Genomic DNA, 15,349 nt, shown 5'->3' on the forward strand with positions numbered 1-15,349 from the left:
GTATCTACGACCACTAAAATCCCATTCCAGACGTTCCCTAAAAGCAAGAAGATTTTTCCTTGAAAAAGAAGGGTCATCTCATCCTGTTCTTCACATAGCCTACCCACCACCAGGGTTTTCTCCAGTTGACGCCTAAGGAACTTCGTTAAGGTATAGTAGGAAGTGAAAGTAGTAGAAAAACGAAATGATAATTGATTAGTCATACTTCTTGAAGAGCTTTATTATAAAACTAACTTCCCGAGCAAAGCAGATATGACCCTGGCACGGGGCAACCTGAACCCGTCAAATAATGCAACATGTCTGTGGAAGTGCCTACCAGACAAGAGCGGTATGAATTCGTGACTATGTACGTACCTCGCTCTATTTATAATTCAGAAAAAGGCATTCCCGGAGTGTTCCTATTAACTATTGATACTATTACCATTTTATTATGATAGTTTTAAAGTTGGCCAATTTTCAGAAGGTGACTATTACATGACTTGATGTTAGGTCATCGGTTCAAGTTATTGCATAACTTCACTGGTCCACAAACTAAAGTTTTCCTACAATACTTCACAAAACATGTTAGCATTTACTTTGAACCCAAATCAATATGGATGAAAACAAATTAAATGACATAGATAATGTTCGTGTTGAGTAAGCCCAAAGTTTTTAATTGAACAATTTTAATGGTTGTCTGTAATTGTGAATTTTGAATTTGAAAAGGTAAATATGGGTCCATATGTGGGTAAACAGCCTAATATTCTGGCATTTCGATCTGGTAAGCTAATTTGAAACGTGTTCAAAGCTGCTCACTTTTAGTGTGTTAAATGTGGAAAGTCAGATACCTGAGTAAAAGTTCATCTGAATTTCCCGAATCAGTAATAGTTCCACAAAGATAGTGATTAGTGATCTTTTTCCTATAGTTTCCAGAATGGCTTATTCCTAGAAAAAAAAATGTAGATACCGAATTAAAGTTAAATAATTCATTATTCTACCTTCGATTAACATAATCTGAATTTGAACTTTTCGATATCTCAAAATGGTTGTAAAATATTCTTTTATTTTAAAATCAATGATACTAATAGCGAGCCTTCTCACACTACTTCTGTGGTATCGTTTTGTAGTAAGCTACAGTTACTCGGATTTCGCGAACATTTCGGTAAGATACGAATTGCCCAAAAAAAAATTTAAATTACAGATATATCAATCTTACTATCAAATACGTAGTTAATTTTTGCTTGATTGCTCTATTTCAAGGGCCTTCGCAAAAATCGTGCAATTGATGGTCCAATAATAAGCCCAGTCGATCTAAATACGAGTAAAACATTGGAATCCCTTTTGAATTGCAAAAATCGTGACTATTACTCGGAAGTTATACACAGTGAAAAGTTGTGGGTATTGAAAAATTATGTTGAAGCTGAACATGGTGGTATCAAGTGCTTCGAAACAATAACGTATACAACGCATGGTGACTTCACATTTCTGGATAATGTTCCTCAGCTGGTAGAAAGGTATGGATTTTTAGTAATAGATGTTTTACAATTGGAGCACATTTGCTTTAATTTATTTTAATTCTTTAAACTTTACCACTCCTCATATTCGCATAACAAAAAAGCAGCCTCCGTCACTTCCGAAATGTCCTTTCAAAACAATTGGCTTTGTTAATATTTGGTTGCCATTATCCCCTAAATTGGGCATTGTACTCCCACCACACCTACGCTTTATGGCTGTCTTTCGGTGAAACTTCAGTTCCCTCCTCTTATATTCTGCGCCGTTTGTTAAAGGGTGAACTATCCACTGCCACTTCCACATTCTAATCAACTTTCTCCTCAACCCACCCGCCTGCAGTTGGCAATGTTCTGCATTAATTAATGCATATACATAGGAAGAGTGAGATAATCCGTCAGATTGAGAACTTCATTGCCTCCTTGTCCAAATCTAGGTATTTGAAAAACTACACCTCGTCCTCCGGTCCAAGTATCATGAAGGAGGTCACCAATGATGAAAAGGAATAGTGTCGCCGGAAGAATGAAACCACGTCAGACCCAGCTTTGCATTACAAATTCTTCTGAGATTGTCCCTCGATGCCGCTGTTTTTCCGGAGTGCCTGGATATACCAGATACACTCCCTGTTCACGCTGTCGAAAGTTCCGTCGAAATGAATAAAGAGCAAATGAAGCAGATATCTGAACTCCGAGCCCTGCTCCAAAATGTTCCAAAGAATGTTAACAATTTTCCAGCGTTGCAGCCAGTTTCACTACAGCTCCTTTTTAGAGTTTCTCCGAAAGTCGCCAGTCAGCAAACACCCTACCTCACCCAATGCCCATAATAATAATAATGATAATCCTTGAAGTATCGCTTGACATCGATCCTTACCTTAATAGTCGATTGTTTGGCTGTTAATGTTCTTTGGCAGTGCTGCAAATGGCTTCACTGTCCCTGAAGTATGACTCGTTCTTCTTCAGATCTCCTCTGAATTTGCTTCATTATTTCTACTCAAATATCACACGAATTCCTAGGATAAAATTAGACCAAACTATTATATGGTAGGTAGGTATCAGAGGTGGCCCCGAGGAGCCCAATTAGCGCTGTCGTGCGCCGTTTTGATTCCACAAACTCCTAAGACCGTGACTGCTATTATGAGAGCAGGGAGGCACAGCCCAGCCGGCCCGGATCTCCAGAGCCAGCCCGTAGCATTCACGAAGGAAAGCAGCTCTCCTACCTGCAGCTAGATCTCTCTAAGGTCTCTAAAGAATAGTTTACCCAGTGTCCGTAGCCTGACTCTAGCTAGAGCTGGGCAATCACAGAGAAAATGCATGAGGGCTTCCCTTTCTTCTCCGCAGTTTCGGCAATACGAATTATAAGGTATGCCAAGTCTAGCGGCATGGCCCCCATTGGTTCAGTGCCCAGTGCAGACCGCCGGAATCTTAAATGCATTTGCACGCCTCTAATAACTCTCGAGATTGGGCTATATTATAAGCGAGCCAAATCCTCCTTGACTTAGCTAGCTAGTAAGCCTTCGCCATTTAAAACCGGCGGCTGCTAAGTAGTGCAAATAGACTCCGACCTTGACAACTGCCAGCGGGACATCAACTTTACCCGCCGAAGGACTGCCAAGAGCAGAGCCCCGCCTGACCAATCCGCCTCTTATGATCCTATGTCCGGGAACCCATAGGGGCGACTTTGAGTGTGCCATCCATACTGTTCAGCGCGTCTCTGCACTAGCTCACCAGCCTGGAGGATGCCGTCGCTGAGTACAAGACCATGATGGCCGCTTGTTACGATTGGGGCTCGGATCATGCCCCAGCCATCGACAGACTTCCAGTATCGCTAGTGCTTCCGATTAGAATACACTAGCGAAACCTGGAAGATCATGCGACTCAGATACACTGTGTGTGTTCGAGGAAACCCCCGCGCGTACTCCACAGACCATCTTTGACCCATCGGTAAAGAATGCTGTGGCATAACCTTGCAACACGCCGCCGGTCTTCCACTTTGTCCTGGCTGGAAAGTCCACAGTAAAGTTTCTCGTGAAGTTCAGCCTGCATATGGCATAGTCCGTGGAGAATACTAGATTTCCCAAGATATTTTGTCTAGGATGTTGCTGTGGGCGTAGTACTTCTCTGCCCAGCATCAGGACTCACATAGTCTGACGGCACTGCACTCTACAACCTATTTAATGTGGAGGTCTAGGAGGACGATATACAGGAGTACATTGATAGCATCTGGCCGCCAGGACTGCAGAGCTCTAGTAGCACCTGCACACATGGTTCTTTGAATCCTATTAAGCTTCGTGCTATTGTATTGTTTGCTCAAAACCTGCCACCCTACAATAGCGCCGTGCGTTAGGATTGGACGCACCACAGCGATGTGTATCCAGAGAACCATCCTCGGCCGGAGACCCCATTTCTTTGCAAAGGTCCTCTTACAGACATAGAAGGCTATACAGGCCTTTTTATGTGGTAGATATTGAATGTTTGTTGTTAATATTCTAACAACCAAATCCAGGTTTTTCACAGGAGCTACGCATGGATATTCGGGTAGGAATGCAAGCATGATTATAATAAGTGACAAAATGAGGAAGATAAGATGACGATATAGAATATCGACTGCTAGAGATATACCATCAGAACATATCGGAAACTATTCAGCTACTTCAGGTGTACAACTATAAAATGCGGAGTTTTCCCTAAATGAACGTGTTCATTTCGGAAGGATGCTAGAAGAAAGTTTACTCAAAGTATGTTCCATTGTTAGCTACACATTTTCCCTATTTTTTTGGGAAATTGCTGGAAGAATTCTTCACATCTTTTCACGGGCTTTCAGTGCTGTTTAGAGAGCGCGTGACCTATCGATGCAAACCAGTATTAATCGGAAGGAGCTAAATTTGGTTAGTCAGTCACATGGCATAGAGCTTCCCAGCTGAGTGCTTCCCACGCGTCACGTACCGGTTTTGCCATATGTGAGGCAGTATTTTCTTGAAGGAAAATGACCTTGTGTCGCCTGTTTTGGTATTCTGGTCATTTTCCAAGCAACGAACGAAGCAAATAATTCAACTGCTGTTGGTAGTGGCTAACACACAACGTCGCAGGAAAATTTTGAGCGGAAACCAAAATGACAAAAAGACAGACAGTCAGACATTGAATCGATTCTAATAAGGTATTGTTTTTCATATTCTTTGATGCGTTCCAGAATTATTTTAGTTAATACCGCATCTGCTACCACTTGCCGTTTCGGAGTACAAAAGGACATTGCTGTAATAGGGAGAGCAGTACTCTCCAGAGTCCCATCATTCTGCTTCGTGTAAGCGCAGAATGCCGAGTTTATATCGTTAGAATTCTCGCTCGAGAAGGAAAAACCAGCATTCTGGGGACCCTCGCTACCGTTGTCGAGGAGCGACATGTTGTTAGTCCACAAATTTCTACTCTCTTAGTTACCTTTTACTACAAGCAAGGAAGATTTTGAGTATATCCTTAAGCACTCTACCCCCCCCCCCTCCCCCCCTCCGAAGGATTTAACAACAAAAATTATTATTAATCAAAAATCTATAAAAAAAATTCCTATTTCGTGGAAATATGAAACCATAAAAAATTGTGATTCATACTTGCAAGTTACCCATTTTTTAGCCCTGCATTTCCTCGCTTTACAATTTGTGTAAAAACCAAGATTTATCATACTTCGGAAGATAGCTTGTTATATTAAATCAAACAAATTTCACACCTCTCTTTTTCATACATGCGCATCCCCTTACAACCAGTGTAGAACGATATCTCTTCTTTCGTGCGTGGGGGTCATAGTTCCTATTCCACCTAATTTCGCATTAATAGATATATCTGTTTCTGGAAAAAGTGTCTGCAACAGACGGACAGAGTGGCGATTAGGTGGGCAGGCAGATAGACAGTAGTAGTGATTGTTGATTGTTTAATTTTCGCCAAAACTTTAAACAAGTCGGGATACCGGAATCCGGGCGCTTCGGCTATGAAGGTTTTTTGTTCATATGTGAGAAACTCTCTATGCACGATTTTCCATTCGTACATAGCTAAGAATACAAAACATTCCCTCATATTTTGCTAAACTACATCGAGCCCTTTCCTTTGATACCCCACATGGCCACATTCATTCAAAAAATACATCCCTCTTTCGCGCGTATGGGGAGCCGCCCTTCAAACTCAACACAAAAGGGGGTCACCCGCTGTAGGACACACAGACCACATCCTCTCACCAAATTTCGTGACAATCCGCTCAGTCGTTCCCGAGTAAATCGGATGTGACAGACAGACACAAAAGCTTAAAAATTGGATATTGTCGCCATCCCTAAGGTAGATCATTTGAAGGATAAGTTGGAAGGCGGTTCCAAATCGCTGCTGTAAGTGCTGGGCCTACGAACACATAGTAAGAGTTTGAAAAGGACCGGACAGAAGAACTTTGTGTTACAAGTGTGACACAAAAATTATCCACATCCAGCAAGTAAACGTGCATCGGAGTGCGACTGTTCACGACCTGATGAAGCAGATGGTACAAAAAAGAAGAGCTGACACCATCGTGGTATGCCAATATATCTGACACTGCTGTCATATGGGTGCGATGTCCGGTCAACTTGCGAGTGCAAGGCATGGCATTGTGTGGAAATTACTTTTTCAACATTTACCTCACACCGAACGAATCTATGTTGATTCTCACTGCACACTTTTGCTACGGAGTCCTCAGTGCGGTGTAACGATGGAGGGTACTGGAAGACTTTATGGCCAGTAGTCATAGTACGTTTCCTTCGAAGTGTCAAACGGCTCCTTCCATTGTTCAAACGTCCTGCAAATACCTGACGAAGCTTTTCAAGGAATATAAACGAGCCAGAAGACTCAGACGTGAACAGAAAAACGAACTTAACAATAAACCTTATTACCGCAACTTCCGAGCCACATGACCCAGGCACGGAAAGTGAGTTCAACAATAAGCCTTATCAGCTTCCAGGCATCGACCCCAAAAGGAGACTTCGTCACAGTAAACCACACCACAGTGTACTGGTGGACGGTTGAAATTGCAAGTCTACCAAGAAACTGACTCAGACTTTCGCGGAATGCACGCAACGTAAAAGGGGCCAAAAGCAGGTGACCCTTACATCCGAAGAATACAAGAGAACGAAACAAGAACTCCGTCACGAAATCAACAGGTAAAACGCAGCACCAGAGACAGGCTCGCTACTCAGCACATTCAATGCATGTTTGACAGCGGTTATTTTCCCCTCCCGCTGGAAGGATGCGAGGCTCGTTCTAATGAACAAAAGCTGACACAACCCCGGAACGCGACTAGCGTACCGTCCTCTCTTGTGTTGGACACAGCAGGGAAACTATTTGAGAAGCTCATCAGGCAAAGGCTGGCTAACGCAATACATGCAAAGGGAGACTTCTTACTAATACAATATGGTTTTAGAACCAGGCGAACCACAATTGATGTGATTGAGGAAGTAACCGAAACGATGAGACTTGACTTGGAGTGGTGCTCCTTGTCACCCTAAATGTAATAAACCATATTCCAGGCTACCTTTTATTACCCTGATTTGACTCTGGTACTCATTTACAGCTGAGTCGACTGGTATCCGACGTCAAATCACGATACAAATTTCACTGCCGCGTCCTTCCGTACGACAGCCAAAGCCAAATCAGGGTATCGCAATCCTATAGTGTACAGTTACAGTTTTGAATGAAATGCCGTAATACACATCAAGGCGCAGATCCAATTGGATTGTCGTGCCAACGATTATTATTATTTAAAAAAACCGCAGCCCGCTCTACGAGAGCCGGAAAGAGGGCGAAGAATGTGGGTTACATCGTAGGCGACTCAGGTCTCATACGATAGCCTCCTACGACTCGAGTGATGAATCGCATTTGGTCGGATGGTGTTGCAGCGTTGGTCACCGCACGCACAATTGTGAAATATCAGCGCACACTGGGAACTCACCCTTACTCCTTTGGAGAAAACCAAAGTGGACCATAGTCTTTCCTATTCAGATTGACGAAATTATGGTCTTGTCGAAGCCGGCGGTGAAATACTTCGGTATCATGATACACATAAAGATAAGCTTTTTCGAGCGAATTCGCACCACTAAGGTTGCAGCTAGAATATTTGCGATTTACCAGTTGATAGCCAATGTAGGAAGTCACTTATCCAGTAGAAATCGTTTTCTGATGAAGGCGGTTCAGTCCGTCTTTCTTTACGCTTCCCGACTAATGAACTAGCGCTGAGGGGCTTTGCGAATTGCGTCCGCCTATCATTCCGTCTCGGAGCCAGCAATAATGGTTATACCGAAAGTTATTCCAATAGCTCTCTATACTCAAAAAAAGTAATCGAAATAAGAAGGCCATTGCTTGAAAATAGAAAGCCCGCACACTCAGTTTATGGTAACAAGCGTGGGAAAGAGAACCAACAGGTACATAGTTGAAAGCACGGTTAGGTTGACTATTAGCTAACCCAGCTGCTCCGAGGACACAAGCATTTTTAATCTTACCTGCACACAATCGGTCGCCCAACTGCTTTTACTGCAAGGATGCATAATACCTGCCTTGGAAAAGGGCACGGGGCGCCTGTCGATGAAACAATGTCAAGTGGCTCCGAAAACAATTATTGAGACTATGCTACAGAGTAAGGACACATGGAACCGGCACATTACCCTCAAGGCATTCTTAAGGTGAAAAGGAGGATTGATAGGCGAGACGTCAGGCACGAGGTTTCGTTCCTACATTAAATAGGACTGGCCTGAGGTAATGTGTCAAACCGTTTCAAGTTAGCATCCTAGACGCAACAGGAGGTGCTTTAGCCAGTAGTTTGTTTGAAGTAGATGTCTAATACGCGTAAATGCATTTCACCTCCCTTCCAACAAAAATGCAAACTGAAGAAATAGTGTTTATTGTCAAGACTGGCACCCTATTTTGAAATCTCAATGACTATCTCTTTCTTCCACTTACAGGGATAGGTACCAGAGCAATGAAAAATTCTGCGGAAAAGCCGCCAAACCTAGAGAATTTAACCCGCTTGAATGCTTGAATGCAATGACTTCACTTTTATTTGGAGGAGTAGCACGAATCATACGACGACTTGCCATTTCATTCACTTGAAGTTAAAGTGCAGCTTTCACCTCTTGAGATGCTCATCATTGTGTTTCTTCATCGAAAAACTAACCACCATATACAAATTTTTTTGTCATGATTTTGCCTCCCTGACCAGTGAAAAAAAAAATCCTTGTGGTTTGGTTGCGATTTGCGAGAGCTCGAGCGTATCATGTTGTCCTACACTCACAACAGTAATTAGGACCTACAGCTCCTAGGCATGTCGATGACTTCCAAGTTTCCACCACAATCAGTCGATCCGATGACGCCCTATTCGTACGTGGCCAGAGAAAAGAACACTTTTGGGGTATAGAAGACCAGAAAAGTAGAATCTAGCCTGCTCAGATCTTCAGAAGTAGCCCGTTGTGTTTAAGAAGGATAGCGGCTCCTGGACTCTAAAAAAAAGAGATCCCCAAAGAATTGTCTATGTAGTGTTCACAGTCTAGCTCTAGTTAAAGTTGGACTTTCGCAAAGAAGTGCCAGAGATTCTGTCAATCCTTTACGCAACTTCGACAATACGAGTGGTAGGGAATGCCGAGTCTGCCACTACAACCAACCTGTACGTGTTTGCGCGCATCTGGCTCAAAAATGTTCATAATAGGGTTTTGCGGAAGGAAGGTCAGACGTTACTTAACTTATCGCCTTGGTAAACCTCCACTGTACCGAATCAGCAACTGTCAAGCCGTGCGACTAGATTCCACCCTTTGCAGTCTCAGCGCTCATTCCACGCTATGTCCCCATGGCCAGGAACCCACACATAGTACATTGGGATGCTACTATAGTTATAGAGTCTCGCCGCCCAACACCCTGACAGAGGAAGTCCAGCAGCATTGCACGATACAGCGTATTCAATATGAAAGTGTAAGAGGAAGAGGTGTTTAAGTAAATTAGAGACGTTCATCAGCCACAATTGTACCTGCACATGCGGTTATTTTAATATTAATAAGCTTGGTCCCATTTCATTTCCTTTGATCAGCGCTGGTCACCAAATAATAGAAACGCTCTTAACATGGGATGGACCACCATCCAAAGAATCATCGCCGGAAACCCCAAGTCATAACGAAGGAACACTATACACTCCCTCTGAACCTCAGTTCTATGTTTCGTCTCCAAATTCATTTAGAATCCTGGATCATACCCACATACTTTACACTGGAGGAAATCCTTGTCAACTTAGCCGCGTAAAGTGGAATTCCTGGCCATGATCGTAAAGATCCGTAGCACCGTTTTGGTTGGATGCATGCCAGCTCACAAACAAATCTTTTACGACGCAGGCTCCATTATCTCGCTGACAACGAAAGAAAAGATCTCTGGCACCATTATCAGCAAGTTGACGGCATACACCATTGTCCTCAACCCACTCCTGTACAGCATCAGTAGAATTTCATCCATCACTATCCACCAACACACCGAAGGGAAGACGCCATCCCGGGGCATCTCTCTACAGACAGCTCTGTTCAAATGACTCCTACACTACTGCTGATCAGAAGTACGTTGTTGGTTATGGTTGCTGGAACTCAAATCAGATGGGGAGAAAAAGACTCTATGGAATAACCTGAATGCGGTTATTAATCTGAGGAACTTAATTGGAGAAATACTTAAGCGAGAGAGGAAATATACTGATCTAATGACTTAAGGCCAAATCTGCCCACGACGGTGGTCTCGTGAACCAAAGGTAGAAGAGAAGAAAGGGGGGGGGGGGGGGGGGGGTTCTTAGTGAGGAGGGCTCTCATCGCGGCTGCTATTGTTGGCAAAGATATCTTTCTAAGATTTTCTCACTTAAGCGGTGTAAACAAATATTTAAAAGGTATTTCCGGGGTGAAAATTAGGCAAAAAGAACGTGGCTGGGGTGAAAGTTATACGAATTTAAGATGAAAATTATTCTGGCTCCCTATTTTATCTCTCTTTTTTATTGAAATCTCTTTTTCGGTCTCCCGAGAAAGCCCCGGGCCTGGCCTCCACTTCTACCCCACTCTCGACAAGCCTGGTTCCATGTAATGTTAATCTCCTGCATTTTAACCCCATTCGCCTTCTGCTTCGAGATTTTTTCCATTTGACCCACGAACTTGTTCGGGATTATGTCCTTGGACTTCTTAAGCTTTATCATGCGATGTCCGACTCTAAAGCTGAAATTTTCCTCTTAATTGACGAACTATCAGACCATACCTTTCGAAGAATATAGACGTATGTCCTCCTCCCTCTTGTTTGCAAATCATTCTCACAATTCTGCCTAGACATTGACATGATTTTATTTAGCCACCAGAACTGGCTATTATTTATGTACGTATTGAGAACCTAATTGTCGCCCCTCTCCGAAGTAACTTTCCACTTCAGCCAATACGAAGAACTACACTATTCTCGACTTATTCTCGAAACTCTGGAGGGTGATACATATGTCTCTGAAAAGTGAATCCCCACAGTATGATTGGATGAGAAGATCAGTCCAAACAAATCCAGCTCTTTGAGGTCATTAATTCATGCTCTGCTGAGCAACCTCATGACAGTTTAATAGTCAATAACTTTTCTAATTCCGCCGTATTGTAATACTTAACCACATTTCTCTATATTTTTAGATGGCAGGCTCCAATAAGCATTGCAATTTATGCGCCGGGAGATGACTTTGAACACACCATTCAAAGTATTCAATACCTACGACAATGCGTTCCAGAAAGTCATCAAATCAGGACTTTCGTTACATTCCATATATACTTCGATGATGAGCATTCACCAGAAGTCGTGCCTAAATATGATGAAACGTCTGCACTTGCCCCTTTCTTCTGTTTAAGAGAGCCTCCATATAAGACTGTGAAAGGTAGTGAAACTTTTAGGTCCAAAAAAGGACTCCTATACCCTATCAACATAGGACGAAATATTGCCAGGAATTCGGCTCTAACTCACTTTATACTGCCAAGTGATATCGAATTATATCCAAATCCTGGACTGCCCAAGGACTTTCTAATGATGATAGCTAGGAATGGTATTGAAAAAGATAAACCAGGGTAAGTTTACTATAGGATTCAATTCCAACATAAATTTCAAGGGCAGCTTTGGGAACTAAAAAAATCATCCTTTCACAGGGTCTACCCAATTGCTATTTTTGAAGTTAGAAAGGATGTCTCCGTGCCACGTACAAAAAGTGAACTTAAAGAACTCCTGAAAACAGAAAAAGCCTACATTTTTCATAAAAGGATATGTGCCGCCTGTCATACCATCCCCGAATATAATAAATGGCTTGAGCTTGAAGAGACCAAAGAGCTGAATGTATTTCACGTGGGGAAACGTCAAAAGGATCAAAAAATTTGGGAGCCAATTTTTATAGGAACACATGACGACCCTTACTACGAAGAGCGACTTAGCTGGGAAGGGAAACGTGATAAAATGACGCAGGTACATAGTTAATCCACTTTCAGTCCTTTCAGGTGGTCTAAAAACTAAGTAACTTGGTCTACTTCAGGGATATGTGATGTGTGTACTTGGCTATGAATTTCGGATATTGAACAATGCATTTTTGGTTCATAGGCCTGGCATAAAAAAACCTTCAAAAGATAAGAAACGCGTCCTCGAAGCTCTAAAAACGGATCGTCTAATTGCTAATGAAATTTATCCTGAATTGGAAAAACAGTATGGCCACAAAGAGGGATGCAATGTTTAAGGAGACAGTCACTTGAAATTCACACCATATTGAAATTTTAATCGGAATCGACAGGACTTGCTCTTTTTTTGTGGAGTGTGGTGTGAAATAAACTGATTGATCCAATATCCACTTGGAGGTTTTTTTTATTTTTTAATTTCTCAGGGACCATAAAGACCGAGTGACAAAAGGGACGTTATGACATAAGTATCCACCTAAAGTTTAGTAAATCTGTCGAAGGGAGATGAGTACATCTTATACATTATTTTTCACTTCAATAAATATACAGGAAGGTATAATTGAAGCGCCATTAATTTCTACACCTAAGCCTTCTAAAGACGGATGCATGCGGACGATATACCGTGAACCTCCCAGTGAACAGCAGAGGGAAGAACCAAATATCATCATCATCGACGGCGCAACAACCGGTTTCCGATCTAGGAGGAACCCCAGACATCCCGGTTTTGCGCCGAGGTCCACCAATTCGATATCCTTAACAGCTGTCCGGTGTCCTGGCCTACCCCATCGTTCCATCTCAAGCAGGGTCTGCCTCGTCTTCTTTTTCTACCATAGACTTTTCGGGCTGGATCATCCTCATCCATATGGATTAAGTGCCCACCGCCACCCATTGAACCGGATTTCACCCACAACCTGGTGGTCATGGTATCGCTCATAGATTTCGTCGTTATGTAGGCTACGGAATCGTCCATCCTCATGAAGGGGGCCAAAAACTCTTTGGAGGATTCTTCTCTCGAACGCGGCCAAGAGTTTGCAATTTTTCTTGCTAAGAAGCCAAGTCTCCGAGGAATACATGAGGACTGGCAAGATCATTGTCTTGTATTGTAAGAGCTTTGACCCTTTGGTAAGAAGTTTTGCGCGGAAAAGTTTTTGTAAGCTGAAAACGGCTCTGTTGGCTGCCAACAACCACACACGGATTTCATCATCGTAACTGTTATCGGTTATGATTTTTGACCCTAGATAGGAGAAATTATCACCGGTCTCAAAGTTGTAGTCTCCTATCTTTATTCTTCCCATTTGACCAGTGTGGTTTGATGTTGTTGGTTTTTGGTGCTGACATTGCCAAAGTATATGTCTTGCCTTCATTGATGTGCAACCCAAGATCTCGCGTCACCTGCTCGATCTGGATGAAGGCAGTTTGTACGTCTCGGGTCGTTCTTCCCATGACGTCGATATCGTCAGCATAGGCCAGTACTTGGGTGGACTTAAAGAGGATCGTACCTCTCGCATTTACCTCAGCATCATGGATCACTTTCTCAAGGGCCAGGTTAAAGACGACGCATGATAGGGCATCCCCTTGTCGTAGACCGTTGTTGATGTCAAATGGTCTTGAGAGTGATCCTGCTGTTTTTATCCAGCCTCGCACATTGGTCAGGGTCAGCCTAGTCAGTCTTATCAATTTCGTCGGGATACCGAATTCTCTCATGACCGAGAGTTTTACCCTGGCTATGCTATCCAAACCAAATATGGCAATATCTAAAGCAACCGGATGCAAGTAAACAGAAAGTAAAAACATGCAGCACACTGGTCACCCCGGGGGGACTCATACTGATCACAGAAGACTCTTGGGTCAGTGGCTGTATTAATTACATGTAAGATTACGCTTATGTCAAAAGTTGGTCAAATCAATCTGCAGCATGCCAAAGAGAGACTAACAAAGCTGTGGGACTGTCCTTCCTGGGGAAACATAGATTAGTTTCAGTTGCTTTTATGTACTTAACATACGATTCTATGTGTCCTCCGCAGGCGCGGGCACTTAGGCATCTAGTAGCGTATGCAGAATCAAGTGGTCTTGAACTCTTAATAAGTTGTAATGCGAACGCTTAACATATTTGTTGGGGATAGCCAATGCAGCCCTAGAAGAGAGAAGCTGTTTGTTTTGTGCCCTTACGTCCGTGGGGCCTAGAAGAAGTAAAGTAATTGATGTAACAAGCCACATTTCAAAGATATTACAGTAGATTGGAAACTGACGTGTACTGGAAGAAGTTTCACTGTCAGACCACCATTATATAAGGTTAAGTCTGACTACTGCAGGCGAACGGACTGAGAATTGGGCAAAGTTCAATGAAATTGTTCAAAAGAAAGTGAAGCTCCCTAGTCAACTAAGGACTCCACTGGCAAAAGAAGCTCAATTGGAAACACTAAATCGCACACTTTTAGAGTGCTTAAAGCTCCGCAGTATATACTGGATATTTAAACGAAGATGAGAAACTCCCTGAATATGTACTACAATCATGCTCTGAAGAGCTGCGTTGTCCTTCAGCACAGGCGGTTGCCAGAAAATCGACAATGGTGGGGATCTTGACTTCTGCAACATGTGACAAAGTGTCAGCAACGACGTCATCTTTTTCAAACACGTGTTGAATGTCGGAAGTGCCTGATAAAGCTCAAGTGCGGAAGTTGGCAAGGGAACGCTTTGTCGGGCTTTTGTTTCAAAACAAAAGGGAATGGTTTATGCTCCGTGAACAATGGTCTGCCTTCAAAGGAACACCGGATTTTAATTGCGAGGTATGCAGCGAGTAATTCACGATTCATAAGTACTGTAGTTCCGTTGAGCGGGATTGAGCTGCTTGAAGAAGAAGAAGAAGAATTATTAAATTGTTATGCCGGGATATGGGAAGAACCGAGACTTCAGCATAAGTTGCGCCGGCTCAAGGGGTCGTAGATTGTGAGGCTGCGTGGTGCTGCATTTCTGGTAGCGGTCGTCAGAACTCCCGGCAAGTCTGATTTATTTGGTGAAAAATTTCAGGGGCTGATACACTTTGTAGTCTTTTTAGCGAACCTACGACCTACTATCTGATCACCCATTTCGAGAGGCAGATCTAGACCTTGATCTAGTCCTCCTCTTCGAACATAAAGCAGGGATGATCTCTGCCAACTCAGAGACGATGGCTATTAATGCTGCAGCTGCGCGACCTGACCTAAGTTGTCGCGAGGCACCTCATCAAGCATGAGTCGCACGTGGATTTTGCCCGCGATGATGGCTAGCGTATCCTGAGACCCCAAATCCGCACACATCAGGATGGCCTGTGTGCTCTCCAGCCACAAAGTCTATAGCAGCCCGATGCCGACTTTGTCACCACCCAACTGCTTCATCTCACACAGCAGTTGGCTTGGC

The 15,349-nt window shown here is 43.1% G+C and overlaps 1 protein-coding gene across 1 annotated transcript; it reads left to right on the plus strand.

Moving 5' to 3' along the window:
- The first annotated feature begins 817 nt into the window (after nucleotides 1–817).
- On the plus strand, nucleotides 818–12,326 carry LOC119661405 (beta-1,4-glucuronyltransferase 1-like). Its single transcript, XM_038070734.1, has 5 exons — nucleotides 818–1,141; nucleotides 1,240–1,493; nucleotides 11,156–11,581; nucleotides 11,660–11,969; nucleotides 12,037–12,326. The coding sequence occupies exons 1-5, from the start codon at nucleotides 1,022–1,024 to the stop codon at nucleotides 12,232–12,234; spliced, it is 1,308 nt and encodes a 435-aa protein (XP_037926662.1). The 5' UTR covers nucleotides 818–1,021; the 3' UTR covers nucleotides 12,235–12,326.
- The last annotated feature ends 3,023 nt before the right edge of the window (nucleotides 12,327–15,349 follow it).

This window comes from Hermetia illucens, chromosome 1 (genome assembly GCF_905115235.1).
Source record: "Hermetia illucens chromosome 1, iHerIll2.2.curated.20191125, whole genome shotgun sequence".
NCBI classification, from domain to species: domain Eukaryota; kingdom Metazoa; phylum Arthropoda; class Insecta; order Diptera; family Stratiomyidae; genus Hermetia; species Hermetia illucens.